This window comes from Microcaecilia unicolor, chromosome 3 (genome assembly GCF_901765095.1).
Source record: "Microcaecilia unicolor chromosome 3, aMicUni1.1, whole genome shotgun sequence".
In the NCBI taxonomy this organism is placed as follows: domain Eukaryota; kingdom Metazoa; phylum Chordata; class Amphibia; order Gymnophiona; family Siphonopidae; genus Microcaecilia; species Microcaecilia unicolor.
This window is the reverse complement of record NC_044033.1, coordinates 435,430,639-435,449,427: the sequence shown is the minus strand read 5'-3', so window position 1 is coordinate 435,449,427 and position 18,789 is coordinate 435,430,639. Positions and strand designations below refer to the sequence as shown.

Genomic DNA, 18,789 nt, shown 5'->3' with positions numbered 1-18,789 from the left:
CTGTAAAACTTGTAGCTAAATCCTATAGTTCCAGGATGCTCTAACTGTAGTGTGCCTTCTTAAAATGTAATTATCAGTATTAGAATAGCCAGCACCACCTCTGGCTCTTCTGTGTCATATTACCAAAAGAAATCTGTGCTGTTTAGTAGACAGACAATTTTCTTCCCTTTTTACAGAATATAAGTAGAATAGGTTTGGAATTATTTAGCTTTCTAGAGCTTGGAAAGCAGCCAGAGGCCAAGAAACGGCATTTGGAAGAGGTCCCTGTTAAATAATGCTGCAAAGTCATTGGGAAAACTACTGTTCCAATAGTTTGCTTCTGGTCCAGTTGGTCAGCTGGTTCCCAGTGGAGCATAGTGGGCAGGGGCATTTGGCTTGCAAAGGAGTCATGCCTGGAGGTCTCCAGATTTCTATCTCCTGTATCCCACTAACCCCCTCCTATGCTGGACCAGTCTCAGCAACCTTAAAAAAAAAAAGAATCTTAGATCCTACCAATTAGCTGCAGAGCATAGCTAGGGAGAAGCACTTAATTATGGTGGGAGGCAGTGAGAGAGTTGTACATAGGGGGAAAGCTAGTCAGCAGTGGTAAGTCTGTCTTTCTCAGGACTGCTTCTTGGACTGCACTTTTGATTCCTTTGTGAGAGGGAGGGTTTCTACCTCTTTTCGTGCACTGAATGCATTGAGGTCATGGCAGTGGGTGTCCTGGTACATTGCTGCTCCCATGGAGGCTGTGAAGCAGTGTTCCTGCTGTGGAGCTCGCTGTGCATCTTTGAAACTGTGCTGTTTGTAAGACAGGGAATCCAGGGACACAGCTGATAATGCTGGCAAAGGCACTTCAAAAGATTGTTTGCTGCTGCTGTCATTGCTGGTAGTTTAGGGCACCCCAATCTTGCTGATGTGCAGTTCTTAGGAACCCACAGGTATGGCTACCAATTTGTCAATGTAGTGGGACAGAGGAGTACAAGCTCCTGAACCTCCTTTGTAGCCTTCAACTGCCATTTTATAGACTCCTGGCCAAGAAGAGTTTACTGGTTCCTCAGGGGCCATATTTTCCCCTGAGTTGGTTCTGTTGAGGCATCAGGCATATCTTTTGGAGCAAGAGCAGCGGTGGGCAGAGTCTTCTCAGAGCCCCTCTTTCTCTGCCTGCAGCTCCTCCTGCACCCAATGGGACTTGTTTCAATCTCCAACATCTGGGTGAGGTGGAATCTTCTCATTCTCCTTCTCTTTCAGACATGGCCTCAGTAATTTTGATGAGCCCTCACTGCAGGAGCCTCTAGAGGAAGGGGAATATCCTTAAGGTGCTAAGGCTGTTTCACAAAGAGTAGTTGGTATCCCTAATTTTTGAAGCCTTGGCTGTTCTTTCTTTTGAGGACCCATTAGCATCGGCTACAGGTCTGAAGATTCTTGTATCATGAAGTGCTTTAGGGGAGTAGAGGAGTAGCCTAATGGTTAGTGCCTCAGGTTTTGATCCTGGTGACCTGGGTTTGATTCCCACTGTAGCTCCTTTTGACCTTGGGCAAATCACTTAATCCTCCATTGCCCCAGGTACAAAGATTGTGAGCCCTTTAGGGACAGAGAAACTACATGCATATAATGTGTACTTTGCTGCGTACAGCACTATAGAAATAATTAGTAGTGGTAGGGTCCCTGCAAGGCATTTCCTTCCCTGGCATTCAGGATTTAATCTCAGTGGAATGGGTCTCCCTAGTTGTGAGACTTCAGATGGTAAGGGCCATGGCATGCCTTTATCCCTTGGTATCTGAGGATCATGAAAAGTTCCAGCTTCCAAGAGTGGATTCTTTGGTAATGGCGGTGACAAAGAAGACTACCTTTCTGGTAGAAGGGAGTATTGCTGAAAAGAATCTGTAGGACAGGAAAATTGAAAATACTCTGAAGCAGTCACTTGAGGTGGCCTCTCTGGGTTCTCAGGTGACTATTTGCAAATCCTTTCTGGCAACAGTGTGCCTGAAGTGGCATCAGCAGTCCCATGTTGCAGGAAGGGACCCATGCAACCCAGTTTAAAGCTGGGTTGGCTTACCTGGCGGATGCTATTTAAGACCTGCTCTGCGCTATGACGCATGACATGTCTTTGGCGATCGTGACATGTAGGCAGCTTTGGTAGAAAAACTGAGCTGTGGATGCATCTTCTAAATCCCCTCTGATGAAGCTGCCTTTTCAAGGCAGGTGGTTGTTTGGTGAAGACCTCAGCAACCTGGTTAAGGAATGGAACACACTGCCAAAAGGAGTGAAAATAATCTACGACCATCTAAACTTCAGGAAATCGCTAAAAACCTACCTGTTCAAAAGGGCATACACTATTGACCCAACATAGATGCCAACATCCTGCAACACAACAAACCGAACGATCGTATTGGACACTAACCTTCCCTCTTTTTGACCCCTTCGTGCCTGAAAGAAACGGACCCTTATTCGACCACAATATCTTCTTGTATTTGTTTCTGTACCGGCCTTGGCAAACGCCTACGGTACTATGTAAGCCACATTGAGCCTGCAAATAGGTGGGAAAATGTGGGATACAAATGTAACAAATAAAATAAAAATAAATAAAACTAAGTGAAGCTGAAGGCCTTAGCGCCTGCCCGAGGATAAGCCAAAATCCTTTACTTGCTCTGCTTCAGGGGTCTCCCATAACAGGTTTCGGGATAGTAGATGGTAACAGGCCTGGACATCAGCAGTAGGGGACAGAAGTCCTGCTTCCAGAAATGGCAGTCTTCCTTTCATATGGACAACAAGTCCGCTTTCTAGTCAGAGCGGGCTTCCAAATGCTTCCCTTAGTGCACAGTGGTATGAGGCAGGCTCATGCCTTGCTTCTTACCATTGGAGGAGGACTTCAAAGGATTTTAGAGGCGGGGCCAAGATCACGACAAACCAGATGGGTCTTGGACATTCTCAAGGACAGCTGCAAGCTAGAGTTGTCCTGTGCGATTGCACCTCTCATCTTACAGTTTCCCTGTCAAAGAGGCTGCGATACAGACCACCATAGATTTTTTGCTCATTCTAGAGCCATTGTGCCAGTCCCTCCCATCAAGCAGAGATAGGAAGATACTCCATCTACTTCATTGTTCCCAAAAAGAAAGGCTTCCTTGTCATCAGCAGCAGATGAATCCATTACGAATGGTTGTGTCCACCTACCAGCAGGGGGAGATAGAGAACACTGAAAACCATAGTGCCTTTAGGACGGCTAGCTCCATCTGCCTCCCAGTATTTCTCTATCTCCCAGCAGGGTAGGATGCAGCTTGTTCAACTCCTTGAAAATTTCTGCCTGGGGAGGCTCCTGTGCTTGGCCAGTTGAGCTGGGGTGTTGTGGCTGGTGGTGCCCACTTTAAAGGCACATAGGTTCACCCTTTCCCTGCCTTTCCCACTTCCCCCTTGTGAATGTAGGCATATAGGTTCGCCCTGACCCTGCCTTTCCCACCCTCTACTGCCTCCGGAGTACCTCTGTAGCTGTTTACCTCCAACTTTCCTCACAGCGTTAAAAAAAACAAAACACGCTTTTTATGTGCTGCTATTTCTGAGGCTTTTATTGACGTGCAGCGTGACTGGAGCTCGGTGGACCTGGTCCTTTGAGGTAAGAGCGGTACTCAGCTCCTCCGGGAAGGGCCAACGGACGGCGTTCCGATCGGGGTGATTTTGGCGCGAAGCCGCCATTTTGTATTTTTTCCACCGTTTTTTGGCGATGGCTGCTGAGGGAGTTAAGCACTGTTCCTGTTGTGGCAAGCGCAGATCAGCAGCGGGGCTCTGTAAAACATGCTGTGCAGACGGTAAAGCCAGTACGAGCATGGCGAGCGATGAGTCTTCCTGCTCAATAGAGCTGGCAGCGGGCGCCATCTTGGAAGCGCCGCATAGCTCCACCCCCGCGGTTGCGGAAGAGTCTGTGAGCAGAGGGACGCCTCGGGCCGAGGCTACCAGAGGAGCTCTGTTCCCCGTAGCTCCTAATTCGGAGACGGGAGGTCAGGCTGAGTTTTTCTCTCCTGTGTTTGTGCTTATTTTACATAAAGCCTTCATGCTGAAAAGAGCTCTGCCACAGGTGTCTGACACTGCGTTGCTACCTGGTCTCCCTCCGACTGATGATAGCCCGGGGCAGATGTCAGAAGTGGATGCCCCTGAACGTCGGATGCATGCTAAACATAGACTGGTAAATTTCCCGTCGGAGAGTGGCGCACCTCCCTCCCCCCCCCCCCCCCCCCCCCCCCCCCCCCGTGGTCGGGCTGTAGGGACTCTGAGGGATCTGGCAGGCCTTCGTGGTCTGAGGAGCCAGAGGAAGGTGCCGGTTTGCCACTGGATCTGGATGATCCCACTGCGGTTCGGATTCTCCACCGTGATGAGCTGCCAGCGCTTATCTCTGATGCCTTACAGGCCAGGCCCTCTCTATTGATGATCCTGTTCAAGGCGAGGCCTCCTCTGGTAATCCGAGGATGGCAAGTACTAAGAAGCCTGCTCGAGCCTTTCCTTTGCATGTCTCCATCCAAGAACTTATTTCTGCTCAATGGGCTGACCCAGAGGGGCCCTTGAAAGTGGCCAGGGCGACGGGGCATTTTTACCCTCTGAGTGAGGAGCACTTGGTCCGTTTTGGGATGCCTAAAGTGGATGCCTTAGTCACGGCTGTGACAAAAAAGACCACCCTCCCAGTAGAGGGAGAGGTCGCCCTGAAGGACACTCAGGACCGACGCCTGGAATCAGCGCTAAAACGGTCCTTTGAGATTTCGGGCCTAGCCTAGCAGTTCTTATGCTGCTCGAGCCTGCCTTTCTTGGTTACAACAGGCAGTGGAACAGCCCATGGATGGTGCGGAGTCCCTCGCTGAGGTTGCACCGCGCATGGAGTCGGCCTTGTCATTTTTAGCTGACGCCCTCTATGATCTGGTTAGAGCTTCGGCTAAACAGATGTCTGTGGCGGTGTCCGCCCGCCGCCTTCTATGGCTACGGCATTGGGCGGCTGACATGGCCTCTAAGCAAAGGCTGGTGAAGTTGCCCTTTCGGGGACTTCTGTTATTTGGAGAGGAGTTGGAGACGATTGTTAAAGACCTGGGGAATGCTAAACCCCAGCGGTTACCTGAGGATAGGCCGCGGCCTTCTTCCAAGGGTCAGGTGGTTCCCTTCTCCTCTAGACGTCGCTTCCATGAAGCTAGAAGGTATCGCCCGGGGCGCTCTGCTGGGTTTACTCAATGTGCCCGTTTTCAGCAGAGGAACTCCTTTTGCTCGAACAAGCGATCCGCAGAGGCCTGGAGTTCAAGGGCGACCCTCTCATTGATGGTGCGCCGGTCCACTCCTCTTTTACAGCTGTAGGAGGACGCCTTTCCCTCTTTCTAGAGGAGTGGACCAAGATTACCTCAGATCAGTGGGTCCTGGACCTGATCAGAGAAGGTTACCGATTGGAATTCAATGCCCCGGTGAGAGACGTGTTTTTGGAGTCCCGATGCGATACTGCCGTCAAACGGGTGGCGGTAGAGGAGACCCTGCAAGTCTTGCTGCACCTTGGGGCGGTGATCCCTGTGCCTTCCGCTGAACATGGCTGCGGTCGTTACTCCATTTACTTTGTGGTGCCGTGAAAAGGTGGGTCTTTTCGGCCCATTCTCGACTTGAAGGAAGTCAACAAGTCTCAGAGTTTGGCATTTTCACATGGAAATCCTGCGCTCCGTCATTGCGGCGGTACAGCCAGGAGAGTTCCTCACGTCTCTGGACCTAAAAGAAGCTTACTTGCACATACCTATTTGGCCCCCGCACCAATGGTTCCTCCGATTTGCGGTGTTGGGAATACATTTCCAGTTTCGGGCCTTGCCTTTTGGCCTCGCCACAGCTCCCCGAACCTTTTCCAAGGTAATGGTGGTAGTAGCTGCCTTTCTCAGGCGAGAGGGTATCTGGGTTCACCCGTACCTAGACAACTGGCTCATCAGAGCGGACTCGGCAGAAGAGTCATCATGTCACAGCCAGAGTGGTCTAATACTGCAATCTCTGGGCTGGGTTATCAATATACTCAAAAGTCACCTGACCCCCTCTCAATCTCTAGAATATTTGGGGGTCCGGTTCAACACGGCCTTGGGGTTTGTTTATCTACCCGACCAAAGGCGGTGCAAGCTTCAGAATCAGGTCCGTCTGCTCCTGAGATGCCTCGCCCGCAAGCTTGGGACATTGTCCAGCTGTTGGGGTCGATGACGGCCACCTTAGAAGTGGTGCCATGGGCGAGAGCGCACCTGAGACCTCTGCAGATTGCCCTGCTTCAACAATTATCAAGGCAGACTCACATGGCTCCCTGCGGCCCGACTCAGTATGGAGTGGGGGCTCTCAGACAGCATGCTGCAGCGAGGAATGCCGCTAGCGCTTCCCGATTGGTGCCTGGTGGTAATGGATGCCAGCCTGAAGGGCTGGGGAGCACATTGCCAGGGAAGCTATGCCCAGGGTCTGTGGACACCCGAGGAAACGGGGTGGTCCATTAATCGCTTAGAGCTGAGAGTGATATTTCAGGCGCTTCTGGCCTTTCACAAAACCCTGGAGGGACTGGCTGTCAGAATTCTGTCGGACAACACGACAGCAGTGGCCTACAAAAATCGACAAGGCGGCACTCAGTGCAGAGCACTGGCTGCGGAGGCCGCTCTAATTTGCCACTGGGCCGGGCTACATCTGCAGCTTCTGTCAGCAGCTCACATAGCAGGTCAGAGCAACGTGCAAGCCGATTTTCTAAGCAGGCATCAAATCGACCCAGCGGAGTGGGAACTGGCAGATGAAGTGTTCCTTCAGATCTGTGCCAAATGGGGAAAGCCCGTAATGAATCTTATGGCGTCAAGCACAAATGCCAAAGTCCCGTCCTTTTTCAGCAGATGGAGAGATCCTCGCTCAGCGGGGTTGGATGCCTTGGCTCAACCCTGGCCTCCGGGCCTCCTGTTATGTGTTCCCTCCTTGGCCCTTGATAGGGCGGCTCCTCCTGCGAATTCGGCTACATTAAGGACTGGTGATCCTCATTGCCCTGGATTGGCCCAGGTGGCCTTTCTATGCGGACCTCCGGCGGATGCTGGTGGAGGCTCCCCTTCCTTTGCCTCTGGCTCCGAACCTCTTGACGCAGGGCCCGGTCACCATGGAGGATCCATGCCGCTTTGGTCTTACGGCATGGCTATTGAGAGGGCGCAATTGAGGGACAAGGGCTATTCTAACAAGGTCATCTCCACTATCTTGCAGGCCTGCAAGCATTCCACTTCCATTGCCTATGCTCGGATCTGGCGCCAGTTTGAGGCTTGGTGCGCTTCTAAAGCAATCACAACCATGCGGGCTTCTGTCTCGCCGATGCTTGACTTTCTGCAGGGTGGTTTACAAAAAGGCTTGGCCTATAATTCCCTGCATGTTCAAGTGGCAGCATTGTCATGCTTTCGGGGGAAGGTCGCTGGCCTCTCCCTGGCTTCACATCCGGACATTGCACGGTTTCTGAGAGGGGTGCTTCGGCTCCGGCCTCCCGTGTGGGCCCCTTGCCCAGCCTGGAACCTGGGGCTAGTATTAAAGGCTCTTCAGTGTTTGCCCTTCAAGCCGCTGAAGCGAGCTTCGGAGAAGGATGTGACTCTAAAGACGGTCTTTTTGGTGGCCATTGCATCGGCGAGTCGGGTATCTGAGCTCCAGGCGCTGTCCTGTCGAGACCCTTTTCTGCAATTCTCAGAGTCCGGAGTAATGGTACGTACTGTGCCTTCCTTCCTGCCTAAGGTGGTTTCAGCGTTTCACCTAAACCAGCCTATCTAATTGCCCTCCTTTACTAGGGAGGAGTTTCCAGAATCCTTTGGGCAGTTGCACCTCCTGGATGTGTGCCGGGCTCTGTTGCAGTATCTGCAGATGTCAAATGCTTTCAGGACCTCTGATCACCTTTTTGTATTGTTGTCAGGTCCTCGCAGAGGGTCTCCAGCGTCTAAAGCCACTATAGCCCGTTGGCTTAAGGAACCCATTTTTTCTGCATATCTGCTGTCTGGCCGGCCTCTGCCTGATGCCTTTAAGGCTCATTCCACAAGAGCGATTTCCTCCTCTTGGGCTGAAACTGGAGCACTCTCTCTTCAAGAGATATGTAGTGCAGCAACTTGGGCTTCTAAGCTTTCTTTTGCCCGACATTACAGGCTGGATGCGGCTGCCAGGAGGGACGCGCTTTTTGGAGCACAAGTGCTGGCGCGTGGTGTGGCTTGTTCCCGCCCTATCTAGGGATTGCTTTGATACATCCCATTCGTAATGGATTCATCTGCTGCTGATGATAAGGAGGGGAAAATTAGGTTCTTACCTTGGTAATTTTCTTTCCTTTAGTCACAGCAGATGAATCCATGATCCCTCCCTGATTGACTCTGTTTTGTGTTCAGTTTTTCTTGCAGACATGTTCCCTCATTGGGAGAAGTTGGAAAACAGGATTTCTGTTCTTCTACAGGAGGTTGAGTTTGTCCCTCCTTTGTGTTATTGCTCCTGTTCTGGGGCGTTCTTTCGCTGTGAGGAATGTTCATGTTATGCTACTTTGCGGTTTAACACTGCTTTGGAAGCTTCAAAATACTGAGAGGCAGATGGAGCTAGCCATCCTAGAGGCACTATGGTTTTCAGTGTTCTCTGTCTCCCCCTGCTGGTAGGTGGACACAACCCATTCGTAATGGATTCATCTGCTGTGACTAAAGGAAAGAAAATTACCAAGGTAAGAATCTAATTTTCCCATCTTTTGAACGGCGTTAGACCTCAAGGGCCTAAACCATTGCCTATGGGTGTCGCACTTCCACATGGAAGCTTTGTGCTCAGTCATAGCCTCAGTGCGAGTAGGGAAATATCTCACAGCTCTAGACCTCATATTCCCATTTGGCCTCATCAGCAGTTTTTGTGGTTTGTGGTACTAGGCTGTCACTACTAATTCAGGTCTTTGCAATTCAGGCTGGCGACTGCTCCAAGAATGTTTTCCATGCTGTTATGGTGGTGGTAGCAGCCTACCTGCATCAATCAGAATACAGTCTTACCTGGATGACTGGCTCATTCAGTATCCACCTTTCCCCAATAGTGAGGCCACAACTTCTACAGTCGACCATCTCTTTTAGTCGTTGGGTTAGTGATTAGTTTCAAAAAGAGCAGGCTCATTCCTTAGTTTCTAGAATATCTGGTGGTGCTCTTTGATATGAAGTGGGAAAGAATATTTCTTAAAGATTGCAGGCAGTTGAAGCTGGTGTTTCAGATTCAGCTTCTCTTTCATCAGCGTAAGCCTCAAGTTTGGGACTGTGTCCAAGTGCTGGACTTCATGACAGCCACAATGGAGATGGTTCCCTGGGCACATGCTCATAAGTACTCTCTTCAAGAGTCTCTTCTCAGATACTGGTCTCCAGTCTCCCAAAAGTATACCCTTCACCTACTGTTGACTTGGGCAGCCAAGCAGAGTTATTAGTGGTGGTTGTCGGTGAAGAATTTGAGCGTCAGTGTTTTGTTTCCAGTGTTTTGTCACTGGGAGATAGTGACAACAGATGCCAGCCCCTTGGCCTGGGGTTTCATCTGCTACAGGGAACTTGGTCAAAGACAGAGGCACAGTAGTCCGTCAGTTCTCTGGAACTTAGAGCAATTTGGAATGCCTTAAAGACCTTTGTTCTGTTTCTAGCCAGTGTCCCAGTCAGAGTTCTCTCAGACAATGCAATGGCAGTGGCTCATGTCAACAAGCAAGAGAGGACAAGCAGCTGGTAGCTGGTGACAGAGAATGGCATGTTCTTGTGTTGGGCAGAGAAGCATCTCCTTTTCCCATCAGCAGCCCACATTGCAGAATATCTGAATGCGCAGGTGGATTTTCTCAGCAGGAACTCCTTAGGTCCAGGTGAGTGGGAGTTGTCTGATGTTAGTTTCAACTGTGGATCGCTGGGGTTCACAACATTTGGACTTGATGGCCTTGAATCTGGCCAAGGTGGCCAGATTCTTCAGTCGGAAGAAGCCAGACTGACTTGACCTAGATGCTCTCCTCCAGCCTTGGCCAAAAACAGCCTGCTCTTCCCCCCCATGGCCAATGGTGGGCCGAGTGCTCGGAGGATCATATTGCATCAAGATCTGGTGATTCTGATGGCCTCAGACTGGCAAGGTGGCTGTGGTACACAGATCTAATTTGACTTCTCGATGGGCACTGCTTCAGCATCCGCAAGGTCGAGGGTTACTGCCTCGAGGCCCCAGTGTTCATGGAAGATCCCTCCCCCTTTGGTCTTATGGCTTGGCCATTTGAAAAGGGCACAGTTGAGGCGTAAGAGATATTATGATTCTGTCATTGCTACAGGCTAGGAAGTGCTCTACTTTGGCAGCTTATGCCAGGGTTTGGAGGACCTTTGAAGGTTGTTGTGTGAAGAGAGGAAATTCTCCTTTGTCTTTCTCGAATGCCGACATCCTGGCATTTCTCCAGTTGGGCCTACAAAGGAGCTTGGTGCTTGGTTCTCTGTAGGTTCAGGTAGTGGCCTTGGTGTGTTTTAGGGACCATTTGCAACATTTGTCTTTGGTGGGACACCCAGACATTGTCAAGTTCTTGAAAGGGTGGGGTCATATTTGGTTTCCCATCTGGTTTGTCTAAAATGGATTCTCAACTTGGTCCTTTGAGCTCTTCAAAAAGCTCCATTCAAGCCCCTCAAGAAAGCCAGTCTAAAGGATGTTATACTGAAAATGGTGTTTTTGGTGGCTATTGCCTCAGCGTGTTGCATTTTGGAACTCCAGGCCCTGTCTTGTAAGGGTCTGTTTCTCCATTTTACAGAAGCAGAGGGTCTCGCTTTTGGATGATTCCTGCCTTTACCCCAAAAGAGGTATCAGCATTCCATATTTAACTGGTCCATGAAGCTTCCTTCATTTTGTAGGGAAGCCTGGGAGAGTCAGAAGCCTTCCTTTTAGGCCCTTAGATGTGAAGAGGGTTCTCCTGAGATATTTGGAATTCACCAATGAGTTTTGAAGGTTGGACAGGCTTTTTGTCCTTTTCAGTAAACAGAAATAGGGCCTGGTGGCATCCAAGCCCACGACTGTGGTATGGCTAAAAGATCTATTGTCTCAGCCTATATTCTTTCAGGGAAGCATCCACTCTCTTCCTTGTGAGTTCACTCTACATGGCGAATGGCTGCCTTCTGGGCGTAGATCACTTTGATTTCGCTAGCTGATATTTGCAAGACAGTGACATGGTTGACCTTGCATACTTTTGTCAATCTTTATAGGGTGGATGCTGCAACTCATTCTGAGGCCATTTTTGGAGCTTTGGTTTTGCAAGTGACAGTTCCAGGAGTTCACCTAGGAATTGCTTTTGGACATCCCATAAGTTCTGGAATAGTGGTACTGGATGATATGGAAGGAGAAACTAGGTCTTGCCTAATAATATTCTTTCCATTAGTGCAACTCACTATTCCTGAAGCCTGCCCATTGTTTCTGTGTATTTACATGAATATAGCTGGGACTGGTGAAGTGAGGGATGCAATCAAACTTGGTTCTTCTCTGAAATGAAAGGTAAATTAAAATAAAAAGATGGGGGGGCAGGGTGGGATGGAGAAGAAAAAGGGATTTTAATGGTTTTGTTTACTTGCTATCTAAAGCAGGTTCTGTTATTTCTATGATGCTCTGCTGAGACTATTTCATTATGATAAGAAACTGCTGTCTTGCATTCCCTTCACTGTGAAGGAAAATTTTAAAACTTCATGGTATGCTTTAAAATGTACAAAGCCTCTCAGCAAAAATACACAATTAGGCAATAAGTAATTAGGCATTTTCTTTAAGGTTTATTTTTTTTGTAACATTTAGTATTTTTTTTTTAGCGTGACTTTGCAGCATCATTAATGTTAACAGGGACTTCTTTCAAATGTTGTGATATTATGCTGTTTCTTGGTTTCCCAACAATAAACTATATTATGTAATTTGATTTTCTCAGCTACTTTTCAAGCTCTATGGAGGTAAAAAAAAATTCCAAAACTTTTCTACTCATATTCTAAGAACTAAAATTTGATTGATAAGTACATAAGTAATGCCACACTGGGAAAAGACCAAGGGTCCATCGAGCCCAGCATCCTGTCCTCGACAGCGGCCAATCCAGGCCAAGGGCACCTGGCAAGCTTCCCAAATGTACAAACATTCTATACATTCTATACATGTTATTCCTGGAATGATGTTATCAAGTTTTAAATGTAAAAAGGAAGAAAATTGCCTGTCTACTAAAGCGTGTCGACAAACAGATTTCTGTTGGTAATATGACATAGAAGAGCCAGAGGTGGTGCTAGATGTGATAATAACAATGATTACATTATAAGAAGGCAAATTGCAGTTAGAGCTTCCTGGAACTAATGGATTTAGCTATAAGTCTTCCAGAGCTATGACTTTTCACTCAGAAGCAAACATTAAAAGCCTGGTTTGTGAACTTGCCCTCAGGCAGAAAGGTGGGATTAAGGTACAAAGACTAACACTTATAAGTAAAGGGGTCTTGGATCCTGGGACTAAGGATTTGTCTAGCCTGCATCTCCAGAAAGACAAACATGAATGTCTGTTTACATACTTTGGATCAAATTCAATAAAGACTTTTTTCACATAGGAACAGGGTTAGACAAGGCTTATTTATTAAAGAACATAAGAATAGCTGTACTAGGTCAGACCAGTGGTCCATCTAGCCCAGCATTCTATTTCCAACAGTGGCCAATTCAGTTCCCAAGTACCTGGCAGAAACCCAAATAGTAGCAACATTCCATGTCTTTCTCATATACTAAGGCCATTTTTATTGCAGCTGGAAAATGGCCACGTGTATAATGTCATTAGCGTGTGGCCATTAACAAAAATTAGTATATGAGTCCTTACTGCCACCCATAAGAATAGCCATTCTGGGTCAGAGCAATGTGCCATCTAACCCAGTATCCTTTTTCCTGCAGAGGCCAATCCAGGTCACAAATTCCTGGCAGAAACCCAAATAGTAGCAACATTCCATGCTACCAATCCCAGGGTAAACACTGGCTTCCCTATGTCAATATCAATAGCAGACTATGGACTTTTCCTCTAGGAACTTATCCAACCCTTTTTTTAAACCCAGATAGAGTAACTGCTGGTTACCACATCCTCCAGCAACGAGTTCCAGAGCTTAACTATTTGTTGAGTGAAAACATGTTTCTTCCTTTTCATTTTAAAAGTAGTACCATGCGACTTCCTTGAGTGTCCCCCCTAGTCTTTGTACTTTTTGAAAGAATACAAAAATCGATTTTTTTTTCTACACTACTCGGTATTTTGTAGACCTCAGCCATCCTTTTTCCAAGCTGAAGAGTCCTAACTTCTTAAGCCTTTCGTCATATGAGAAGAGTTTCATCCCCTTATCCATTTTGGTCACCCTTGTTTGAACCTTTTCTAATTCTGCTATATCTTTTTTATTATATGGTGACTGGAATTGCACACAGTACTGAAAGTGTGGTTCCACCATGGAGCAGCACAGAACCATTATAATATTGTCTTATTTTTTTCCATTTCCTAATAATTCCTAGCATTCCGCTTGCTTTATTTTGGCCGCTACCATACACTGGGCAGAAGATTTCAGCTTATTGTCCACGATGATACCTAGATCTTTTTCTTGGGTTCTGACTCCTAGAGTGGAACCTAGCATCAAATAACTGTGATCTGGATTATTATTCTCAATGAGCATCACTTTGCACTTGTCCACATTAAATCTCATCTGCCATTTGGATGCCCAGTCTTTCAACTTCCTATGGCCTTCCTGCAATTTTTCACATTTTGGTCATTTCCCAGTATAGCATTGCTTATGTACTTCTGTACCAAATTTGCTAGCTTTTCTAGTTTCTGTTAACATATCTTCATCTGTCTGATAATTCTTTGCTTTCAGACATGGAATTTCTATCTATTCACACATGGAATTTCAAAAAATGGAGTGTATCAAGCAAGAAAAACACAATCTTGAAAAGCAATAATAATATATATGCACAGAATCTGATAGTATCTTAATTTCTCTGTGCTTTTACATTTCTTCTATGAAACAGAGTTCCAAGAAGGATGGCGAGCCTGATGTTATAGGTCCAGATGAATCTTTTAATTTAACTCGGGGGCCCTTTTACAAAGGCGCGCTGAAAAATGGCTTGCAGTAGTGTAGGCGCGGGTTTTGGGTGTGCGCCAATCAATTTTTTTTATTGCGCCTGTAAAAAAAGGCCTTTTTTTTTTTTTTTTTTTTGCTAAAAATGGATGTGCAGCAAAATGAAAATTGCTGCTCGTCCATTTTGGGCCTGAGACCTTACTGCCAGCCATTGACTTAATGGTAAAGACTCGCACAGTAACAGGGCGGTAATGACCTACACATGCCAAATACCACTTGGCTCGTGTCCATTACGCGCACCCAAAAATAAAAAATATTTTTCAGACATGCATATTGAACGCATGCCAAAAATGAAATTACCTTGAGCCACGCAGTAGTCGGGTGGTAACTCCATTTTGGCATGCGTAGAGCGTGCGTAGACGCTTACACAGCTTAGTAAAAGGGCCCCTCAGTTTCTTGATATATCTCAGGATAATTTCACAGAACGAGCTACCCTCTTGGTCTCTTCTGTATCTGAAAAGGATAAATTGTTGATTTTGAAGTCTTATTTTAAGAAGAAAGATTTGTTGTGGTAAACTTCAAATATTCCCTGATGTGGCTCATGTCACACAATTACATAGGAAACAATTTCTTCAATTAAAGTCTCGTGTGCTTGAAATAGGGGCAGCTTTCTTTTTAAAGTTCCCCTGTAAGTGCATATTAAAGCTCTTTGGTTTAAGTTATATATTTTTTTATCCTTCTCAGTTAGAACCTTTTCTTACAGTTAAAGAAGCTAAATAATTCTGATGCTGGATAATATGTTTGTATTGACAGATGAGAAGATGAGAGTAAAATAGACTAAATTGTATAGGTGCTGATGTAGCAGGACATAGTTTTTGCTTGATTACTTCAATTTGATTTTTTTCTATTTCTTAAGCTCTTCCTTTGATGTGGACATTTTCTATGCATATTGTTTATGTATGATTTATGTATGATTTAAAAAATGCAAATATAAATTTTGAATCAAAAATTCATTATGATTTTGTGTAGTATAAATATAAAGCTAATCTGGAGACAGGTTTGAAAGGGAGAGTGGTAACTTGCTTTGTCTCATATGTGTCTCATATGTCTGTCATATCTCAGTGTCGTGAATGTAAAAAGAATGCCAGGGTTGTGTTACTGAGCCTGGGCTGGCAGTGATTCTGCCATTACCAGGCTGTTGCTCTAATCCTTATCCCCCAACCTGGTAGTTTGCATCTGCGCCTTTCCTAGATGAGTCATTAGAAAGAAAACTGTGAACTTTACGTTTGCTTCACTTTCTCCTAGATGTTTCCAGAAAGTAAATCATTCCAGTTTATATGTGGCAAACAACGCTTGAAACAGATTTTTTTTTTTTTTTTGCGTAGTGGGTTTAGATTTACTTTGCTAAGTGACTCTTTTCTTTTCTTCGCTCTGTTTTTGTGTTTTATTCCTATTCAGTGTGAAAGAGTGGAGGCATAGCCTAATGGTTAGTGAAGCGGACTGAGGTCCTGGGGAACTGGGTTCAATTCCCACTTCATGTCACTTAAATCCTCCATTGCCCTAGGTACCAAACCCCTCCCCCCTTAGTTTGTGAGCCTACTAGGGACAGAAAAAGTACCTGCATATAATGAGATTTTTTCCAGCTTTTGTTTAGGATGGATGCCTGTGTGACATATGCTGTTCATACTCTATATTTAATCCTGGAAACAAAACGTCAAAAGGAATTTTCAGGTCCAGTGGTTCCATGGCCACACCTAGGATGGTTACCATTTTATACTTTTAACTGCTAGCTCAAGTGACTGTGCAGGACTTTTGAGTGTATAATTCTGCATCTGAATAGGGAGCTTATGCTAGAATCTGAAGTTATTCTTCATTCTGCACAGGTTTGTGGCTGGTGGCCATGTACCTTACTTGCATGTGTTTGATCAGTTTCCAGAGGAGATGAAGCTGTTTGGACCTGATATCAGAATCTTTCAAGTGCAGGTATGTTCAACCCACTCATTTTCTCAGTATCGGTTCGGCTCATATTTGAGGACAAATTCTCTTAACTATCTAGAATTCAGTGGGTTGCAGGATCTGAGATAGTGTGGCTTTACCAGAGGAAAATGTATCAAAATAAATATGATCAATATTTTTGATTGGGTGACGAGATTTGGATCAGGCAGATGCACTTGATGTAATAAACTTGGATTTCAACAAAGTTTTTGATACCATCCTGCATAGAAGGCTCATAAATAAATTGAATGGCCTGGGCTGGGCCTCAAGGTGGTGGACTGGATTAGAAACTGTTTGAAAGAGAGGATAATGGCCTTTACTCAGAGATAAAAAAAAAAAAAGAAGGTGATTAGTAGAGTGTCTCAGGGTTCTGTAGCATGGGGCCAGTTCTGCTCAATGTCTTTGAGTGATATTGCAAAGGGACCACAAGAAAACATTTGCCTTTTTGTAAATGACACTAAGATCTGCAACAGAGTGGACACCCTTGAATGAATAAACAGAATGAGGAGTGATCTAAGAAAACTTGGAGAGGTGAAGTGATTGGTAATTAAGGTTCAAATGGGGGGGGGGGGGGGGGAGAAAAAGGAAAAATCAATGCAGATATCCAGGGGCCTAGCGCAGGGGTTCTTAACCAGTGGTGCCCACAGTCCAAAGGGTACAGGAAGAGGTCAAACGAGGTGTGGAGAAGGGTCTTGAAATCTGAGGCAAGTTATTGAAATTTTTTAGACAGAATGAAGGCAGTAATTAGTATATTACTGTGTAATTTTAGCTACGTGTTAGCAACTAACAGTGTGACAAGGCAGTGGCTGTAGCCAGAAGGATGCTAGGCTGTATAGAGAGAAGTGTAACTATTTTATTTTATTTATTTATGTTGATTTATATACCGTGTCTTGTTGCAACTGCAAAACAGAACGGTTTACATATATATAAAAAAATTGGTATATACAAATAAACAAACATAGGAATTCCATTCGTGACAGAAAAGCACAGCAATCAAGATAGACTACATAATAAATCAATACAAATTAAAAATCTAGTATACAATTAAGCTATCCCATTTTTCTTTGTCTTTTTGACCTTATCTCATTATGCCAAGTTCTGTTCTACATAGCTTATAAAGAGAAAGGTTTTCAGAAGTTTTCGGTAATGGAGATAAGATTTCTCTAGTCTGATCTCCTTTGGAAGGCTATTCCAAAGAGAGGGTGACAGGTAGAAAAAAGCCGATCTCCGTGTAGATTCCCACCTAGCCTTAGTAAGAGGGGGAATGACTAACCTGTTATCTGTTAGGGATCTGAGAGTTCGCATAGCGGTGTAGGGGATTGTTAAATTCGACAAGTAGCTGGGGTTTAATGTGTGAAAGGCTTTGTGTGTAAGGACAAGAGCCTTAAACTTTATTCTTGCTTCAACCGGGAGCCAGTGCAGATGATGCAATAAAGGTGTTGCTCGATCATCCCTCCGGGCCCTACAGATCATACGTGCTGCTGTATTTTGAATTCTTTGTAATCGCTTTAAATTTGCTTGGGTAATCCCTGCATATATAATGTTACAATAGTCTAAACGTGAAGTAATATATGCAGATGTCAGCGTTTTGAGAGAGCCCTTACTTATTGAATTTCTGACTGACCGAAGCCGTCTCAGATGAAAGAAAGATTTTTTCACTACATCGGATACTTGTTCCTCAAAGGTCAATGCGGAATCAATAATGACCCCGAGATATCTAAAAGACTTAACTGTTGGAATATTCTGACCAAATAGCACAGGTACTACAGAGGGATATGTGCCTTGCCCTACTATCCAAGATGTTGTAGTCTTATCCGGGTTCAGTACCAGCTGATGTGTAGTTAACCAGTCTGCTACTCTATCCAAGCATACTTGAATGGGTGTAAGATCTATGTTCAATGGTCTAACATAATGGATAAGCAAAAAATCATCTGCATATGAGTAAAAACTTATACCCATTGTTTGAATGAGGAGCGCCAGGGGACTGATGAATAGGTTGAACAGTAGTGGAGATAAAACCGAACCCTGAGGTACTCCACATGATAAGTTGTAGGATGCAGAACAGGATTGCTGCTGAACTACTTTAAATGAGCGATTTGTTAGAAAGGATATAAACCATTTCATAGTTGTCCCTGAAATACCAATCTCACTCAATCTATCAATGAGTAGGTTGTGATTGATTAGGTCAAAGGCCGCAGACAAATCTAATGAAACTACCAGGGCAATATAACCAAGTTCTAATTTTGCATGGATTTCACTTAACAGTGAAGTCAGAATGGTCTCTGTACTGTGACCTTTCCTGAAACCCGATTGTCTGGGATGTAACAAATTTTTTGAGTCCACATAAGTTTGCAACTGTCTAAATACTACTGTCTCTATAACTTTGGATAGAAAAGGAAGATTAGAGACTGGTCTATAGTTAGAAGGTAATAAGGGATCCAATGAGGCTTTCTTTAGACTAGGTTTTACTAGCGCTTCTTTCAGAGTAGTGGGAACTATCCCATCAGAAAGGCTCAACATGACAATTGAGTACATAAACTGCTGGACTTCTAGCGAATGTTTTTTCAGCCATGCAGAAGGTATAGGATCCAATGAACTGTAAGTGGGGGATAAACCTGCAACCAAGGTAAATAATGATTTGGCAGACGGAATTTCAAAATCCTTCCAGGGTACCAATAGTTGTGAACTTGGGGAATTGTCAAAATAACTGAGCCTTGGTACCCTTGGGAAAAGGGCTCTTAATTTCTCGATTTTAGAGCTAAAGAACTTAGCTAAAGTTT

The 18,789-nt window shown here is 45.4% G+C and overlaps 1 protein-coding gene across 3 annotated transcripts in view; it reads left to right on the top strand.

Annotated features, from left to right (window-relative positions):
• TAF1B (TATA-box binding protein associated factor, RNA polymerase I subunit B) overlaps nucleotides 1-18,789 on the top strand; it is a 385,284-nt gene that overhangs the window by 145,688 nt on the left and 220,807 nt on the right. For all 3 annotated transcript variants that reach the window (XM_030198879.1, XM_030198880.1, XM_030198881.1), the window contains exon 8: nucleotides 15,898-15,997. In XM_030198879.1, coding sequence (XP_030054739.1) covers nucleotides 15,898-15,997 — 100 coding nt within the window. The remainder of the gene's footprint in view (nucleotides 1-15,897; nucleotides 15,998-18,789) is intronic.